General features: G+C 41.8%; 1 protein-coding gene across 4 annotated transcripts in view; it reads right to left on the minus strand.

The window, feature by feature from the left end:
* Positions 1-19,282, minus strand: part of COL11A1 (collagen type XI alpha 1 chain) — a 261,102-nt gene that overhangs the window by 147,883 nt on the left and 93,937 nt on the right. Inside the window, exons 6-12 of one of the 4 annotated variants that reach the window (XM_081194926.1) lie at positions 12,987-13,112; positions 12,550-12,693; positions 12,239-12,346; positions 8,728-8,982; positions 5,241-5,303; positions 1,407-1,448; positions 989-1,051 (exon numbers count right to left, since the gene is read on the minus strand). In XM_081194926.1, the coding sequence (XP_081051052.1) occupies positions 989-1,051; positions 1,407-1,448; positions 5,241-5,303; positions 8,728-8,982; positions 12,239-12,346; positions 12,550-12,693; positions 12,987-13,112 (801 nt within the window). The remainder of the gene's footprint in view (positions 1-988; positions 1,052-1,406; positions 1,449-5,240; positions 5,304-8,727; positions 8,983-12,238; positions 12,347-12,549; positions 12,694-12,986; positions 13,113-19,282) is intronic. The other 3 variants (XM_081194923.1, XM_081194924.1, XM_081194925.1) reach the window with 3 other exon arrangements.

Raw genomic sequence — 19,282 nt, forward strand, 5'->3', positions numbered from 1 at the left:
GTCTATCCTGATACCTTTCATTCTCTGTCAGTGTGGTGTGGTTAAGAGCGGTAGACTCGTAATCTGGTGAACTGGGTTCGCTTCCCCGCTCCTCCACATGCAGCTGCTGGGTGACCTTGGGCTAGTCACACTTCTCTGAAGTCTCTCAGCCCCACTCACCTCACAGAGTGTTTGTTGTGGGGAAGGAAGGGAAAGGAGAATGTTAGCCGCTTTGAGACTCCTTCGGGTAGTGATAAAGCGGGATATCAAATCCAAACTCTTCATCTTCTTCTTCTCAGTCAAAATAAAAGTTATCACACTTCACCAAGCACAAGCTGCCCCTGCAGCAAGTCTTTCTGCAACTCTCCACTTGGGGAGATGTGAAAAGTTCCCCTTCCATCAGATGCAATGGGAAGCAATTCCATCAGATGCACTTCCTGTTCACCCACGCATTACTATGTTTCCCACACTGCTCAAGGATATCCAGGGCACCTGTGGAAGAAGCCTTGAGGCCTTCAAGACATAAATTGACCCCTCTCTACTGTTTCCATCATCTCCACTGAATCCATCAGGTCATCTAGAGAGGGCAGGAGTGGCACAGAGGGCCTCATTTGTTAACTGAAGGTTGCAATGTGCTCTTAGGCCTCAGAGTCCTGGACGTACTGGGACAAAGGAGGCCTACTGCTATCCAGCAGCCTTTGTCCAATTCCACTTTTTCAGTTCAGTTCTGATGAGTCTGGTCTGACCTGCGACGGGCCCAGCTAGAACTGTCAAAACCATCATCAGAGCAAGTCCCACCTCCCTCAGATTTCAGAAAATTCTACTATACGCCTGATGTACCAAAGTTAACTGTTACAATGAGATTCAGGTTTCTTAAGGCGTCAAACCCGATGTCCTTGCCTTAGCTGACATTACCAAGGTTTGGGAAGCTTATTTCATAAGCCGGATTATATGCTTCTAACCACCCAGTTTGGGACATAATGCCTTCCTCATGCTCACACCAACTTACCCTATCGCCTGGGTCACCAGGAGGTCCAGTAGGGCCTTGTGTTCCTGAGGGACCCATAAGACCCTGTGAATTAAAAAACAACAACATTGAGTGGTTATGCTGAATTACTTTCTATAGTAGTGGTTCAGACTGTGGCCAGTTTTGGATCAAGGAGCAGCAAAGTGCTTTCTATCTGAGCCAATTATCGGTTCCTCAAAAAGAAATGCACAACGATGTAAGCAGCCCACTTTCCAAAAGCCCCAATCTATTTTCATCAAAAAACCACGTCTTACGTGGGACTCATGAGCTGCTATGCAAAATATCTGCATTCATTTTATTACAGTGGTATTGAACACAGTTTATACTACCCCCAAAAAATATTTTGTTTTCTTTGGGATTTTTTTTTTAAAAAAGAGAAATTTAAAAATCACATATGTACCGGAGGTCCTGGAGGTCCTGGTGGTCCTTCAATAAGCATCCCCTATGGAAAGAGAAAAGAAAAGATTATACAATTTTGATTGGATAAAGGGCAAAAAGCAAAGAGTACATCACTAATAATTAGCACAAAATCCACACAAATAAATCAATTTAACTTCCATATCTGACATGTGTTGATTATTTTGCAGTTATTAAAGGGCCATTGTTCTAGTTTGCACATCACATTAAACCATAGTTAAAAAAGAAGTAGCATTTTAGTATATGCTGCTGAAATTTAAGGATGTGTTGCTCCTCCCCTGCTCCTCTCCTGCAATAATCTGGCTTGTTGTTAAGTGCAAACCCAGGCTCATTGTCTGCTTTCCCACAAAACAAACCACAAACTGTAAGGGGGAAAAGGCTTTTGCTCATTCACATTAAATCACAGCTTCTGCTCTAACGTGACATGTGAGCCAGGTCCACTTCACAGGCCACAACCTGCATTTCACAGCATTTCCCATGCAACACATCAGATGCGTGTTTTCAGTACAACTATGCATTAAAAAGCATTTTTCACAAATCCAGTTGGGACGCAATACTTAAAATGAAGCACCACTTCATAAATCCACTTTATGGTAAATTCTGCCCTTTCTCAACAGGAAGGTTATAAAGTGCTTGTTTGAATATTCTTAGTCCCCAATGCAATTGCCTATGAAAGCACACAGGACAACTGATGAGAGCTCGTAACAGTCAGGGGTGCAGAGCAACCAGGGGTTTATAAACTGGGTCTTTCAGTGTGGGTGCACTGGTGCTGCAGTACAGTTCTGCAATTCTTCAACAGATGGAATTGGTCAAATTATGGCGCTGTAAGTCCAATATCCAATTTCCTGTCCCTTCACACAATCTTGCCTTGACTGTGATTCAGGATTCAACAAATATCTGCCCAAGTTGATCTCCAGGCTGAAAAAAAAGTGTTTTGGAGGTACTAATTTTCTAAACTTGCAACATTAAGAATGTTTTCTTTAAAAAAATAAAATCCTAAATTTGTTTGCTGCCATTGACCAACATATCCTTTAGTGCTCTGGCACCATTCCCCCCCCCCCACACACCCGGATTTTTCCTGTTTGGGGTGATCGCATCCAGTCAAACAACATCATTAAGCACCCATCAGATTGGCTATGTGCCAAAATCGCCAAGATCAAATAAAAGTAGAATAAGAACAGTGCTTCCTGGACTGGTCACATGGCTCCTCCTGGCCAGTCAGTGCAATGGTTTCTGAAAAAGGCAAACATTTTCGTTGCCCTTAAAAATCTTGGCATGTCTTTCAGTGCAGTTTGAAGTCTTCATGAAAATCAATTCCACTTTCAGTTCAGTCTCAAGTTACAAGCTCCCACAAGCAATCATATGAGAGACCAATAATTCTTCTGAACTATGTATGATAGCATATTCAAACAAACAACTCCCTGCATGGCTAATCTGTTGTTGGAGTATACTGCATCAAACTGGTAGGAAATGGGTTGCATGACTGAAAGCTTCAGCATGGAAACCAACATTCATATAGCAAATAACTCTGTTAGGGAAGAGAAGGCCACAATCTTACTCCCTTGATCTCTTGGTTTCTATACATAAGGGTTTCCCCCCTTTATATAGGCATCCAGTCATGCACTTCACCCCCTGCAGTTTTAAGTGGCACACTACAGGACAGTTTTACCATGGGATGAGCTGTTTTTACTGAGACCTCCATCATGGGCCTTTTTTTCTGGTACGTCATCTGCCTTCAGAAGCTGTCACAACAGACAGGAATCCAACAGGTTCAGCATTTTCATACACAAAGTGTAACCATGCAGAAAGCTACCCCTGTTGCATTTCTGCCTGTGTATGATTGTTTGTAATGTGTCAATAGCACTCTATTATGCATGTGTATTTAAAAATAAGTTATGCTAAGTGCAGGGTAGGTTATTATCAGACAGAAATCCTATCTACAGTTGCCTCTGGGACTTACTTATGAGTAGCATGCGTGGGATCAGACCACAAGTCTGAGTGATTTGTAGTAGTGCCACTCTATTTTCTCAAAAATAAGGCTTGTTGACTTAATGGGACTCTCTGCCTGCTAAGTATGTACAGAATTGCAGCCTCAATCACTTTGCAGATTTGGAGGAAATACTGCAGGCACGAAACTGTTGAAGGAGCTGCTTTGTGGACATCCTTTAGGCTTTGAAAATCTTTCTTGCAGAAACTGAACCGCAACTAGACACTTATTGCTTCAGTAGTATTTTGTGTTGCTTCAGAAGCTGCCTTACACTCACAGTTGTGTTGGTTTAGAGTGGTTGTGTTTGCATTGCCTTCCTCACACTGTTAGGGAACGACTTTGCATGTGTCGCAGTATAGGGCTTACAATAGCTAGGAGACCCAGACGTTCTGTGGGGCACTTTCATGCAAATGTCTTCCCTTATTATTGACAGCATGTTTCATCTCTGGCTTCTGACTCAACTGCTGTTTCAGCTGCACCATCATCATCTGTCACCAGTACAAATCTATCCATGCTTCTTCTGTAGGAGATGCTTCAGAAGGCCAGCTCCTGGCCAGCCATGGAGCCATCATTTAAAATTAAGAGGGGTGGTGGATTTGAAAGTGAACTCAGTTTGGAGGGGCGACGGAACAGAGGCAAAGCCAAGCCTTCCTCAGAATTCAAGCTGGGCTTGCACCTTCCTAAAAACATGCCTTGCCAAGAAGGAGGTCCCAGTGTCTAGGAAAGTTGCAGCAGCAATGGAGCTCTAATATTTTAAAGGCTTGCCTGTTTGGGTGGAGTGTCTATTAATGCCAAGATAGGGGCCTGTAGCCTACAGTGGCTCCTGTAAAACCACTGAGCTGGGAAAATACTGAAAACTACAGCATTTTCCAGCATTCTCATGTGGATCCTGCAGCTTAAAGATGAAGCAGCAATGGAGCACTCATACCCAGACAGAGGGAGTTACTTCCAAGTAAGCTTGCACAGGACGTGGGTGGTGCTGAGGTCTAAACCACTGAGCCTAGGGCTTGCTGATTGGAAGGCTGGCGGTTCAAATCCCCACGACGGGCTGAGCTCCTGTTGCTCGGTCCCTGCTCCTGCCAACCTAGCAGTTCGAAAGCACGTCAAAGTGCAAGTAGATAAATAGGTACTGCTTTGGTGGGAAGGTAAACGGCGTTTCCGTGTGCTGCTCTGGTTCATCAGAAGCGGCTTAGTCATGCTGGCCACATGACCTGGAAGCTGTACGCCGGCTCCCTCGGCCAATAAAGTGAGATGAGCGCCACAACCCCAGAGTCGGCCACGACAGGAACTAATGGTCAGGGGTCCCTTTACCCTTTACCTTTTAAGCTTGCACAGGAAGTTAAGTCCTGCTGAGCTCTGCATAGTTTATTTCTGAAAATAACACAGAAACCTGCCTTCTACTGAGCCAGACCACTGACCCATGTAGCTCAATACTCCTTACATCACCTTTCTTCAATTTGAGGTCCTCCGGGAATTTTGAGATCCAGCTTCCATCAATCCCAGCCAGCACGGGCAATGGCTAGGAATGATGAGATTTGCAGTGCAAAACATCTGAGGGGCACCAGGTTGGGGAAGGGTTATTGGCAATGATTTCACTCAAAAGACCAGGGGAACTTCAGCATGCTACACATGTACTCTATGGCCTTTCCTCAGTGCATAAGATTGCGTTCTGAGATAAAACTGTCAGATGTAAAAGGCCAGGATGTTTTTTTTATAAAGGACTTTGTGCCCTATTCGCACCCAACAAACTCACTACTTGATCAAGAGCTGAACATGCAGGTGGAAACCGACCCATGGAACGTCACAGCTGCTCACTTCTAAAATACTCACAGGTTCAATCACAGCTGCTTCGCCCTTCTGTCCTTTTTCCCCATAGGCTCCATGGCCATTCACCTGTGGAGGGAAGATACCGAGAGGCAAATATATTAGAATGTATGTCAGGCCAAAAGTCCCCTGCTACTGTGAAGGCAGGAGCATGCAGTTCTCTTTTGATATTGCCAGAATTTGCAGCTCTTTATCTGGAGATAGGCCTGCCCGGCCAGTCATGACAGTGGCCAGTGCCCATCCATCCAGCAACTTGGACCCCATAACTTGGGCCCTGAATGGCCCATTTGAACCTGGCTCACTGGCCAGGCAGTCACATCCCCATGGCCACAAAAGTTGGGGGAATTCCATTATCAGCTGTCAGGAAGGAGGCGGTGAGCAATGGTCTGCAACTGATGCCCACTGGGAAAACAGTGAGCATCCATTGTGTGGCATTGTGGAGATCAGCATAAGCATTTGGATCATGAGCCCAAAAATAAATATGGAGGAGGACCCTGAAAGTGCTCAATTCTCACCACAGCTGCATTGGTTATTTCCTGCATTATACCTTCACAAACCAAGGCTGAGATTAGTTTCCAACGTGGGTCAGAATGGATTTTAAATGTGTCAAATGATGTTTAGATTGCCCGCATATATCTCCAGATGAAAACTTGACACCAGAAAATAGTGCGAGTGAAGTTACAGTTCCCATGGGCTATGGCTTTTGTCTGGCAGTTGTGGAGGAGGAGGAGGAGGAGGAGGAGAGCAGGAACCTGCAAACCTGTTTCGAGTTAGTCATGTCTATTATTTTCAATGGGTCTTCTATGAGTAGAACTAACACTGGCTTTTGTCCTGTCTTTGACTAAGCTGAAATATACGCTTACAAGTTCAGGACAAGATCTTGTGGTGCAAATGAAGAGCTGTAGCTAGCCACCAATTTATTTATTTATTTATTTATTTATTTAGATATCCAAGCAACTATATTCCCTTACAAATGGCAATCTGCCATTTTTTTCATTCCTGCAAGCATAATTGAGAAAGCTGCTTGTTTATCTCGAACAGATTAAACATGAGTAGAAGTTCTTTATTTTATAAACCCCACCCCCTCCGCCTCACCCCAGGATTGTTCCAAAGAAAAAAATTGCTTTGGGCCTTGGCTGTCTTCCATATGACAGCCTTGACTGAGAACAGATCAGTTACAAGATGTAGATAATATTGCAAATAGGACTGTAGGTGCCAAGCTGTTTTTAGGTCAGAGGGTGGGATTTGAAGACAAAACTTATTTAGGGCTCCTTTAATGTAAGGATGAAATTCCCATCATCCATAGCCATTGACCATGCTGGGTGGGAATGACAGGAGACGGAGTCCACCCACAGTTTTCCCATCCTTGTTTTAGTGGGCCTCCTCAATGAGCTATATGGAAACTGACTAGGATGAGGTTTGCCTCCTCCTCTACTTCAATCTGAAATCTTAGTGAATATTATTGCTTCTGGAACCTCATGACTCCTTTCTGGATTAGTTGGCCCTCAGGTTAACTGGACATAGGAAGTGAAGACTGGTAACACAATTATTGTGTGGTGTGAAGGAGGAATTCTCAAGTTTAAGGGAAAGGAAGAAAACAAAGTTCATGACAGTTGGTGCCAATCTGGATCTTGTCACTCTGTCCTGGCAACAAATTCCTAAGTCTTGAGATGAGCTGTATGAGTGTAACCATAAGGTATTAATAATAATAATAATTTTTTATTAATACCCTGCCCTTCCCAGTTCAGAAAACTGGACTCAGGGTGGCTAACAACATGCTGGGTGGGAATGACAGGAGACGGAGTCCACCCACACAGTTTTCCCATCCTTGTTTTAGTGGGCCTCCTCAATGAGCTATATGGAAACTGACTAGGATGAGGTTTGCCTCCTCCTCTACTTCAATCTGAAATCTTAGTGAATATTATTGCTTCTGGAACCTCATGACTCCTTTCTGGATTAGTTGGCCCTCAGGTTAACTGGACATAGGAAGTGAAGACTGGTAACACAATTATTGTGTGGTGTGAAGGAGGAATTCTCAAGTTTAAGGGAAAGGAAGAAAACAAAGTTCATGACAGTTGGTGCCAATCTGGATCTTGTCACTCTGTCCTGGCAACAAATTCCTAAGTCTTGAGATGAGCTGTATGAGTGTAACCATAAGGTATTAATAATAATAATAATTTTTTATTAATACCCTGCCCTTCCCAGTTCAGAAAACTGGACTCAGGGTGGCTAACAACAAATTTAAAACACTTAATTGATGCAACAAAAAACAACATAAAATACAGTATAAAACGTGAATAACAATAAATTCAGAATTCAAAAATCAATTTAGGGGGAAAATCCATCCAATAAACATTAGATGATCACCAGGGCTATCTGGCTAAATTAGTTCTATTTGGGCCAGCGAGGAGACCAGGGGAGAATTAGCTGTGGGATACCAGAGCGGGTAATCTTCATAAAAAGGGGAGGGGGGAAGAAAGGGGAATAAAAGATCAGGCTAAGTTCAAATTGAAAGCCAGGTGGAATAGCTCTGTCTTACAGGCCCTGTGGAAGGAAGTTAAATCCTGCAGGGCCCTGGTCTCATGGGACAGAGCATTACACCAGGTCAGAGCCATCACTGAGAAGGCCTTGGCCCAGCTGGAGGATAATCTGACTTCCTTAGGGCCCAGGACCTCTAAACTATGATTATTCATGGACCTTAAGGTCATCTGCAGAGCATACCAGGAGAGGCAGTCTCGTAAATACTTGTTTCATTTTTATGAATCATCTACACATGCAACACACCCTCCCCGCTGTATAAACTGCCAGTAAAGTCCCTACACCAGTGGTTCCCAACCATTTTTTGGCCACTCCCCACCTAAGCATCTCTAAAATCCTGACACCCCCCCCCGTGACATATAATTCTTATTATTCAAAAAGTGAACACCTGTTCATGTGGAGGAAGCCTAAAAGGCCATTCACTGTTAATAACTCATTCTCGAATTGCCCCCCTTAAAAATCAAATTGCCCCCCTGTGGGGCATGTGCCCCATATTGGGAACCATGGCCCTAGACCCACCACACAGAGGTGTCATGTTGCCTATAGGTTTTTTGTACCCCTCCTAATTGTTCAAAACCAATTAATATGTATTTTTAAGGGGGCAGGGGATAATATTTCTATAGGTACTGCACTGTGATGGCAAAATATTCTTCTGCCCCCACAATGCCCCCAAATCTCGTTTTGATTTTTTAACTAGTTCAAACTAACCACTCCCATGGGTCTCCCTCTGTGATTCCTCCACACCTAAAATGTGTCCTTAAAAAAATAAAATAAAAGGTTATACCCGCTTCAGCCATACTCACTCTCACATGTGGGTCCCATAGGGCTGCCCATGGGTCAGTGCAAATGTTGGCCTGAAAAGGTTTAACCACCACTGTCAGAAAACGCAGACAGCTATGTTTTGCTACGAACCACTTGCCACAGTTAAAGAGCAGCTTGGATGTCCCCAACTTACGCTTGTTTCTGTGATATCGGTCTCTGCTGGAACACCAGGCCCAAACTCCTCGTTAGTAGGGTTGGTTGGCTTCTCTTCGTATTCTTTATATTCATAAAAATCATATTCGCCTACTTCTCCATCTACCACAACTTCAGATTCACTGCGGTCTACTCCTCTGTTTCCATAATCTGTTTCCTCAGTTTTTTTAGTCTCAGAGTTATACTCCTCTCCTGTTACGTATTCTTCAGCAAATACTTCTTCAACAGGATTTTGCTATTCACATAAGCAGCAAAGGTTTTGGGAATAGGATGAATATGTGGATTACTGTTAGTAAAGCAATATAAGCATTCAGTAGATTTGAATATAATGGCTGATGAAATAACACAAGAGTGCTGGAATCTTTTAATTTGCTCCTGAAAGACTGGGAAGCCAGAGTTTCAGTGGTATTAAAAGATCACCCAATGCACATACCTGTGTGCAATGAAATCAATGCTTTCATAAACATTCATTATTATTATTATTTCATGTGCAAAACCGTTAAATGAAACCCTGGTTCCACTGAACTATTTAGAAATATTCAGTTCAGTATGACCATCAATCCAGACTTTCACTCACTAATTTTGCAGTATATGCCAAAGCACAGACACTAACACTGTAATATGACATCTTTATGCTAGGTACATCAAAGTTTTCATACTTGGCTTCACACACTTTTTAGCATCAGCCTCACTGTTGAAAAATACATGAGGGTTTGCATCCAATGGTGTTACTCAGTTAACAGAAAGGCTTCCATCAGTGGAACAGAGAGAAAAGCAATTTTCAGAGACGTCTCTCCTTCCTATGAACTCCCACCACTCCCATTTCAATGTGCCCTGGAGGACTATGTGGGGGAGGGGAGACAGACATCACTGAAAATTGCTCCCTTCCCCACTTCAGGGGGAGGGAGTAAAGCCAGGAACTGATTCCCTCTCCTTCCCTTGGTCCTGTATACCTGAAGGAGCATCTCCACCCCCATCGTTCAGCCGGACACTGAGATCCAGTGCCGAGGGCTTTCTGGCAGTTCCCTCACTGCGAGAAGCCAAGTTACAGGGAACCAGGCAGAGGGCCTTCTTGCTAGTGGCACCCGCCCTGTGGAACGCCCTCCCATCAGACGTCATGGAAATAAGCAGCTATCCTATTTTTAAAAGACATCTGAAGGCAGCCCTGTTCAGGGAAGTTTTTAATATTTAATGCTGTATTGTTTTTAACACTCGATTGGGAGCTGCCCAGAGTGGGGAAACTCAGCCAGGTGGGTTTAATTAATAATAATAATTATTATTAAAAAGTGTTGCAGTCAGCTGACCAACACCACTGGATACAATACAACCCGTGGAGTACAAATTAAAGGGAAAAGCACAAAAAGCTGCAGATTAATCATATGTGGTTAAATAACTTTCTGGTTTTATTGTGCGAAGATTTCATTTGCTAACATATGATGAACACTACTATCTCATGGAAATTTTAAAACGAGAGAACAGAAAAAAAGAAATATTTCTAATAAATGCTATTTTGTAGCATTGCATTGTTTGTACACTTAAAAGTGCATGTGTCTCACAGACAGAAAATGGTTTACAATGTTTCTACATGTAACGTTCAATACATCTTGGAGGCTCAGGACTTCCTTTCTATGACAACTGTGTGAAACCAAGCAGTTAGCTTTTATGCACCAGCATTATCTGAATAGCATTTTCTTCAAGATGCCCAGCCCACAAAAAAAAGACCCAACTATGGATGCAACAGGTTTGGGTCATGGTTAGGGATATAGAAATGTTTTGGAAGGCAAACAATCCATTTGAAGAACTTCCTATGTGTGAAGCCTTTGGGGAAATGAACGGGAGGTATAGTGTTGCTAGGTAGAAGACATAAAGCGTAATAGGAAATGGAAACTTTCCAGTCTCCATATATTTCAAAGCAGCAGTGGGACCCAATGTGCTTTCATACAACTCTCATTTATCTAAATGGAGGCTCCACAAAAAAGGAGGACATTGTTTATTTCACTGATATAATTAACAGGAGATGTAATTAAAAGGAGAAGCCACAAGTTAGTCACTCCATTTGCCTACTGATACATACACAAAGTGTCAATGCATGGATTTAATAATAGAAAATCTCAATATTTCTTCGAAGTACATTTTGAAACTGCTTGGATTTTGCCTCTACCAAGATAACAGGATTTTGTACATATTAAAAACATTGCATGCTGACTGAAATCTATTTCTTTCTTTTTTTAGAAAAAAAAATACTGTGCCTTGCTAGCTAAAAGTATGTTTGTCTGTTATGAATGTATGTATATATGTTTGTGCATGCAGAAACACACGCACACACGCACACACACACACACAAACATTGGCTTTTTCTTTTATGAAAGCATTTTAATCCACTTTCCAAAGTAATAACGTTTGCATTTTGTCATTATGTACTTGAAACATGAAATTGTTTACAAGAGCAGCAAATAACTTGCAGCATAATGCAAAACCTTTGGAAAACCATGGTTTTATAGCAAGTCAATATTTACGAAGCAAAATATCCACATTCATAAATGTCAGTTGATTGCACACTCCAAATTTCAACAGAAAATGAAGGACAGTTTTGGACAATTTCCAATAAACCTTTCCATTCAGGATCAAAAGAAAAGGCATATTGGAAATCCTAAGGTACATCTTTGCAATGCAACTTGATTCTGCGGACTAGACACAGACCTCCCACTCTAGTAAAAGAGATCTACATATGAAAGCATAATGGGAGCCAATGGGAACTGACCAGGTATGGATGGATCTGCATATGGATGCTCATCCACACTGTGTGGCTGATCCAGATGGTGATTCATTCATCCAATTCATCCCCATTCACTATATGGCATGAATGAGGTGCATGTTTCCATTCACAGTGCTATGTGTGGGGGAAAATGCATCCTGGCCACCATCTTGGAAGAGTACACATTGTTGTACATGACTATATCTACGTTGGGGCTTTGGAAATTATGGAGGATAGAGTTAAAAGCATTATCAGTAGGGTGGGGAATCAAAGACCAAGTTCAAGGCCACCTGCTTATGACCTTTCTCTACCTCCACTCACCATCCAGTCACTGCATTCTTTTCCATTAAATAATTGGCCTTGTTTGAGCAATGCCAACAGACACTAAACTAACTCTTCCTTTCATCCTCACACCAGGGAAATCACAAATATGGGCAAGATCTTGTGTCAGGTTTGTGCTGTGTGAATACTGCACAACATCAAAACATGTATATGATTAAACTCTGAGAGCTACGTTTTTGCAGTCTCTAGGAGTCATTTCTCAAGCAGAACTGAAAGACGAAATGCCAGATATTGGAGTAAAACTGTGCATTTCAGGAACGTGGCACAAGCCACTTTGGTCTTTAGAGGATCTCTCATAAGACTAAATGAGGGCAACCGATTACGACTTGGTAAAGGTTATTGACTAAGATCTTTTGAAGTATCCTTGCCTGTATACGTTTCCATTCCTCATTACCTCATTTGGTCCCGTCGTTCGGCTCGGAGTCTCAGTCTGGTAGCCCTCAGAGGTCCCATAGTCAGTTTCAGCCACATTATATTCATTATATTCATCGACAATGTTGGCCTGACAGGAAAGAGAACACAGGACATTAACCACAAAAGAGTAAGGCAAATGGGCAGGAGGAATCTCAGTTCAATTGGGTTGTGGTATTAGCCAAAGGTGAATTCATCTACTGGGGGTTAGAGGCAAGCTACTCATTTCTCAACATCACAGATCTTCCAGGCTTGGTCGAGGAAAGATCTTGATTATTTTAGGGCTACCTTTACCCCTAGTTTGCTTTTTGCTGAGGCTTGATAGCTTTTCTTCTTCTTGGATGAAAATGATTCATATTTTTTGAGTGTGAACTTTGGGGAGTTGCTCTTTGAGTTAGCAGCCACTGTCCTCTTCTTCTTTGGGGCTTTTTTCTTTTTCTGAAAAAAGGTGTTGAAAGATGGAATGGGAAAACATAAATGAATGAAAAGGGAACAGCAGTGAGGTAGGAAAGGAAGCAGAGTAAGTCAAAAGGCTTAAAACAAATAAATAGATAGGCAATTGCTGGTGGTCTTCTGCTCTTCCACTGTTGAATTAAAATGAGATTTAGGGACAAACAGGAAGGCAAGAGGTGAAAAGGAACAAAAGGCTTAGCTAACACAAGACACCACATGACAAGACCACAAGGGAGATGACAGGGACGTCACACAACACACACAGCACATGCCGTTACCTCAGTCTGTGTGACAATCTCGTCGTACAGTGGGGGTCCCTCTGTTACAGAGTCAAGGTCTTTATAATCTTTATAATCTGGATCTCCATAGTCATAGTCATATTCAATTAAATCTTCAGTTCCATACTAAATTGTGAAAGGAAACATACCAAGCGTGGCTGTGTTAGTGGCCGCAAACTATATTAGCAGTCATGGAAAGCTCTTTTACTCACTTGGAAGAAAAAATTAAGAGAAGTAAAGCACCAAACTTCTTTTAGTAAGATTGCCTTATTTTCTTATTTTCTTTCAGATTTATATAAAATAAACATGAAGGTAATGAAAAAGCAAGGAATAGTTGCATAAAACTGTTATCTTTTACCAGTGCTATTTTTTTCTAGAAAAAGAGGTGCTGGAACTCACCATGAACACCTCAGAATGGCAATGGCGCACACCTGAGAGGTGCCGGTTCTGAGTTCCGGCAAGTTCCAGATGAAAACAAAAGTCCTGCTTTTACAGCAATGCAACCAAAGGATGGTGGTTTATGACCTGGTTTAGAATTGGCCAATATTTAGTTACATAGAACACCTGTGATAATGCATTGAAAAGTTTTTCTTATGTTTCTTTACTGGTGTTAGTTAGCTGGCAGGTCCTATTGACTACCTGTCAGAAACATATTGTCAAAAATGTCCTTCAGTTCCCACCACTAAGAAGGGTCAATAAAAATGATGCTGGGTATGCAAGAGACAAATCATTACTCAGTGGGGAGGGCAAACATTTAAATTGGAATAGAAGCCTCTAAGGCAGTGCTAGCATGCCAACAAAGTTATCTGACATCCTAGCAGTGCAGGCAAAAAGAGAGTGGACCAAGTGAGATGTTTCAATTCATGATGCATTTCCAGAAGACTTAAATTGGGTGTAATAAGGGAGATGGCAGAAAATCACTTCAGACTGCAGGTAGAGGATTGCAGTTTGAATCCTCACACACACAATAATTCTATTCAGTGTCATGCTATTCCAATCACAAGAAGAGGGAGCACAGATTGGGTTTACTTAGGGTTGCCATATTTCAAAAATCTGGAAACAACTTGCCTCATTAAGAACTCTGTGATCAGGTTTCAGAATGAAGCAAGGAGCCTCCACCATGGATTCTCAACTTCAGAAATTGTCCCTCCACCATGTGATGGGGACTCAGTGGAAGGGGTGGGGGGTCAGTGAGCACAGATAGAGAGCCTTAGTTAACCCTGGTTAAGAAACTGGAGAGCAAATGTTTAAAATGTACTATGTCAATATCTCTTGCTTTTTCATAAAATGCAATGACTATGTAAGAAAGCTTGCATTTCTAAAAAGAAAATATAGATTATTTTTCAATAATTCAGCAATTTTACTCTAATGCGCATATTGTTAATTCCCAGGCAAAAAATAAAACAGAACACTTTCCCCAGACTTAATTATCAAGCTGTGTTTTAAATAAATGCTGCATAAATAAACATTTATGTGAGGAAAACACTGGGAAGGCTCACAGATGTGTGTGTGTGCAACTGATTTAATTTTATTCAAATACAGAATGCTTTTTAAAACCATGTTGACGTCCAACAGTGAATACCCTGTCACTATTATCAAAATGGAATGCCATACTGTGAAACAGCACCACCCAATTATCCACAAAATATGTCCACAAAATTAGGAATGAACATAAGCCCTGGTCACTTTTTCATTGATGTAGACCTGAAGTGGGGATTGGGGATTGTGCTCACTTGCTTCACCCTTTAATCTCCACGAGTTCATCTGATTTGGGATCATCTTCTAGGGATAGCACATTAAGTTCATCAAAAGTTGACAGGTCTTGGCCTCACGGTTGCACTCTGTCAATTGAGAATGTGCTTTAGGCGGAAATCAGCTTGGATGGAGATGCATAGAAATCTCTTGATATTTTGCATGGCTGGGATACTGCACTGTTGGGAGTCTTAGGTGGGATACCCACACAAGACCAGAGTGAAGACTTCTCCATTCCAGTCTGCCACTCTTGCCCCACCCATTTAAACTGCCATGATTGGCTGGTTTTAAATAAAAATTTTGGCGGGCAATCCCACAAGGCTCAATGGCCGGTTGAAAAGGATTCCAATGACCATCCACAAGGGGAAATGGTCTATTCTGTGCCCCGATGGGGAAAGCTGGGTTGGGCTGTGGCCAAATCCACCTGCAACTCAGGTGAGCGACCATTCGGCACAGAGGCAGCATTCCTGTGTACAGCAGCTTATTGTTTCCCTCGGGACCCTTCAAACTCTACAAGCCTATGATTCTATGAAATCATTTGCCTGTGGAATTTCTGCCTGCTCCTATACTGTTAAAGGCTTAGAAGCCTTACTGAGAAATTTTGGCATGCCCTGTCTTGCTGGTACAGTGGTGCCTCGCAAGACGAAAAGAATCCGTTCTGTGATTCTCTTCGTCTAGCGGTTTTTTCGTCTTGCGAAGCAAGCCCATTGATGGATTAGCGGATTAGCGCTATTAGCGGCTTTTAGCGGCTTATCTGCTGATCGGATCAGCTGATAAGCGGCTTAACGGCTTAGAAAAAGGGAGGGGAAACCAGCAGGAACTCGCAAGACATTGTTGTCTTGCGAAGCAAGCCCATAGGAGATTCATTTTGCGAAGCACCTCCAAAACAGAAAACCCTTTCGTCTAGGGGGTTTTCCGTCTTGCGAGGCATTCGTCTTGCAGGGCACCACTGTATATAATAAATGTTGAGCAGTTGTAGCTATAAGATGATTATAGTTATAATGAGGGTGGTAGTTGTGGCATTTGCTCTGGGGCCTAAATACTATCACAAGCCTGCCTATAGAGTCTGAAGTCTAGCCCAAAAAGACTTGTCACCTTTTTATGGTCCAAAGGAACAGGCAGCTAAAGCTACATGGGCCCACAGATATTATAAAACTGGCCAAAACCTGTCAACCATCAACCAAGTCAAGATGTAATGAAATCAGAATCTATCAACCCTAAATAAAATCATAAGAGGAAAATGCATCTCTCCCCGCCATGCTCTTCAATGGTACTTAACAAATTATAATGCATAGGTCCGAGAGTTTCAATGCCAAATTAAAATATGCAAAGGAGACATCTTTACACACAGCACATTTCCCTGAAGGTGATTTTTGAAAAGCACAACTCCATAATAGTTCCTCTTGTGTCGCAGCCTCTCTGAAAGCTCTATTGATAGAGAACAAATAGGTTGTGTCTGCAGAGGAATGTAACACCTCAATGTCTGTCTCCTCTGACTAGTCAGCCAAAGAGGTTCAATTGCACGCATTCATGTGCTTCTCTGGGCAAACAAACAAAAATGAATGAAAATTTGTCACTGACGAAAACTACATTGAGTACACTACAATCGTTTTATGATGGAGAAAAGCATTTAAGTGTGACAAACAGATATAGTACTTTTTTATGGCCGGGGTCAGATATTCTAAATTATGCAATCAAATTGTAAAGGCTTTCTACTGAAAGGCTTAGATTGCAATCTGTACAGATTTTGACTAGTCTTGCTGGTGCCCTTCTTAAAAATGTCCCAGCTTAAAACAAAATAGAGGGCAGAGGTTTGGCCTTAGCACCAAGCATCCTAAAGCATCACTCCTGGGATGGCAGTAGCTGGACATTTGAACAAGGTTTGTGTTTCAGAGTAATTCCTCTGAATTTCACAGCTCCTGTAATGCAGCAGCTAAGAATGTGGATGTTGTGCATGGAAACACCTGGTTAAAATCACCTCCCTCAGCTATCTCTCAGGGTGGGTAACTGGGAGAAATAAATGTGATAACGGGTCTCTCTTTCTCTCTCTTTTCTATACAACTGTGTTTTGTAAGGATCGTGAGTATTTTTAAAATATATTTTCTTTTTATTTATTCTTTTTCTCTCTTGATACATTGCTTTTTAATTATCTTTTTATAAATGTGCCTAAATTCTAAATTATTTGTATAGAAATACAAAGATGGCTTGTAGGACACACGGTCTGAGTTTGGAACAACTAGACCAGACCTCCTTATTTGCAGGAGTTCACATCGTGGAATGGAAGAACAAAGGCTTAATAACCCTTCTTCCTAAAGTGAGCGGGAATGGCCTACTGTAGCTAAGCCTGGCAGGGCAGCCCACTCTATGGTCTTAACCCCTTCCATGCATTAATTAGACTTAAGCATGTTGGTTATATGAGGCTGGATTTCCCACAATTACGTTAGAAGTTGCCTTGTATCAGGTTGAGCTGTTTGCCCAAGGCCAGTATTGTTCTCTATCTTGACTAGTTGCATTTCTTCAAGGTTCCAGACAGAGATCTATTCCATCACTTGATTTTTTTCATGTATGTATTTTTACGGGAGATGCCAGGTATTGAACTCACAATCTTCTGCATGTTTGCAAAGCAGGCACTGTACCATTGAGCTAAGTGACAAGCATTATTATTTATTTCTAGCACTCAGCCGATCAGTTACCCAGCATTTAAAATAGGACTGTGTACCGTTTAATAATATTTCTATTTAGTTAAAAATAATGATAGGATCAGTCTGACAGCAAAATTAGTGTCTGCTCTGGACTGTGCCAATCCTGTGGCTAATTCAACTGCTAAGGGCAGGTTAGAAAAAGTTCTTCAGAGACCACAAAACAAACAGAAACATTGACTGAATCAAAAAAACTGTGCCAAGTATGCTAGAATTTTTTTAAAAAAAGGCACACAGACAGTGAGTAAATTGATATTTATGCTAAGCATTGCCAAAGGCACAGTTTGAAAAGCCCGTCATTCATGAATGAGAAACTGCAAAGGCACATATAAAAAGCAAGTATATTTAGCGGGTTGAATTGCATCATACACGATCAACTGGAAAATATTTTAGTTCTTCTAGGATGTTGCCTTTGACATTTCAACAAAATGTAAGGTCACTAAAACAAGGCTGCATTTTGGTTGCACATTCTATTCACGGAGCAGAAATATAAAGTCCTTGTGATAAAATGTGGCTGTAATTTTCCTTCCGTTTCACATTATTCTGAATTTGTGTAGCGGTTCTTGGTAAACACTTTTAGGAAAGAATTCAGTGGGCTGCTGAAATCTAATATCTCAGGATATTGGGGCAAAGCCATCATGGTTTAATGGATGTTTAATGTGGTCCAATGTCTAGCGCGTTGGATTTTGGTCAAAAGAAAGTGTTTGTGAACTCCTTGGGCGTTATTAGGAATGCCATGATTCATCAAGATTCACATTCTCATCTGTACAAAAGTAATAACTGCCGTTCACATAAGATATTTTCAGGATCACTAATATTGGTGACAAATCTAACTTAACAACAAAACTTATGCTCAACCCTTAACAGGAGTGTTTCTGCTCAGGATTCTTGCCAACGAGGCAACAGCAGATGATGGAGTGAGTCAGCTGTGCTTTCCAAGCCTCTGTATATCTGGTTGGGAGAGCAGCAGCAGTAAGGTCAGTGCAGTGCAAACACACCAGTGGGAGAACTGGATCAGCTCTGCCAGTGCATTTGCACTGCACCAACAACATGCCCACCACTTCCCAGCCTGCAGCAGAAATGGAAGCAACCAGAGATCAAGTGAGTGGCACTTCCCTGCCACCCACTTTTGTCTCCAAGGTACAGTGGTACCTCAGGTTACATACGCTTCAGGTTACAGACTCCGCTAACCCAGAAATAATACCTCGGGTTAAGAACTTTGCTTCAGGATGAGAACAGAAATCATGCAGCAGCAGCGGGAGGCCCCATTAGCTAAAGTGGTGCTTCAGGTTCAGAACAGTTTCAGGTTAGGAACAGACCTCTGGAACGAATTAAGTACGTAACCAGAGGTACCACTATACTATAAGCTGTGGAGGCCGAAAGGAAAATGTCTCCATTTCCAGTTTTCTTTTTCAATTGACACTCAACCATCTGTGACTACAGAGCATGCTCAGTTCTTACTTGGGATTTGTTGTTTTTTGTTATTTTCCAAGGGGGGGGCATTGCTCCCATAGGTTTTTTTGTTTAATAAAATGTACTTCTGCAAAACTCAGGATTTCTCTTTTTTTTTTGAATCTCTTTTTATTAAGTTTCATGTGAAAATCCAGAAAGAAAAAACTAATCAACACTTACAAAAATAAAAGAAGATAACCAACGTCTAAACATAACAGAAAAATGTTACCCGTTACAATTACATCTCTTCACATTTATCTCATTATAGCCTTAAAAACTTAGATCATTCTTCTATGCCCTAACGACTTCCATCCCTCCTGTTTTCAGGCTTCTTAATATACATGGTTTATTTTTCCTGCAGCTGATAAATGTTAATGATTTACACGTCGTAGA

Source organism: Podarcis bocagei (genome assembly GCF_964188305.1).
Source record: "Podarcis bocagei genome assembly, chromosome: 5".
Classification (NCBI taxonomy): domain Eukaryota; kingdom Metazoa; phylum Chordata; class Lepidosauria; order Squamata; family Lacertidae; genus Podarcis; species Podarcis bocagei.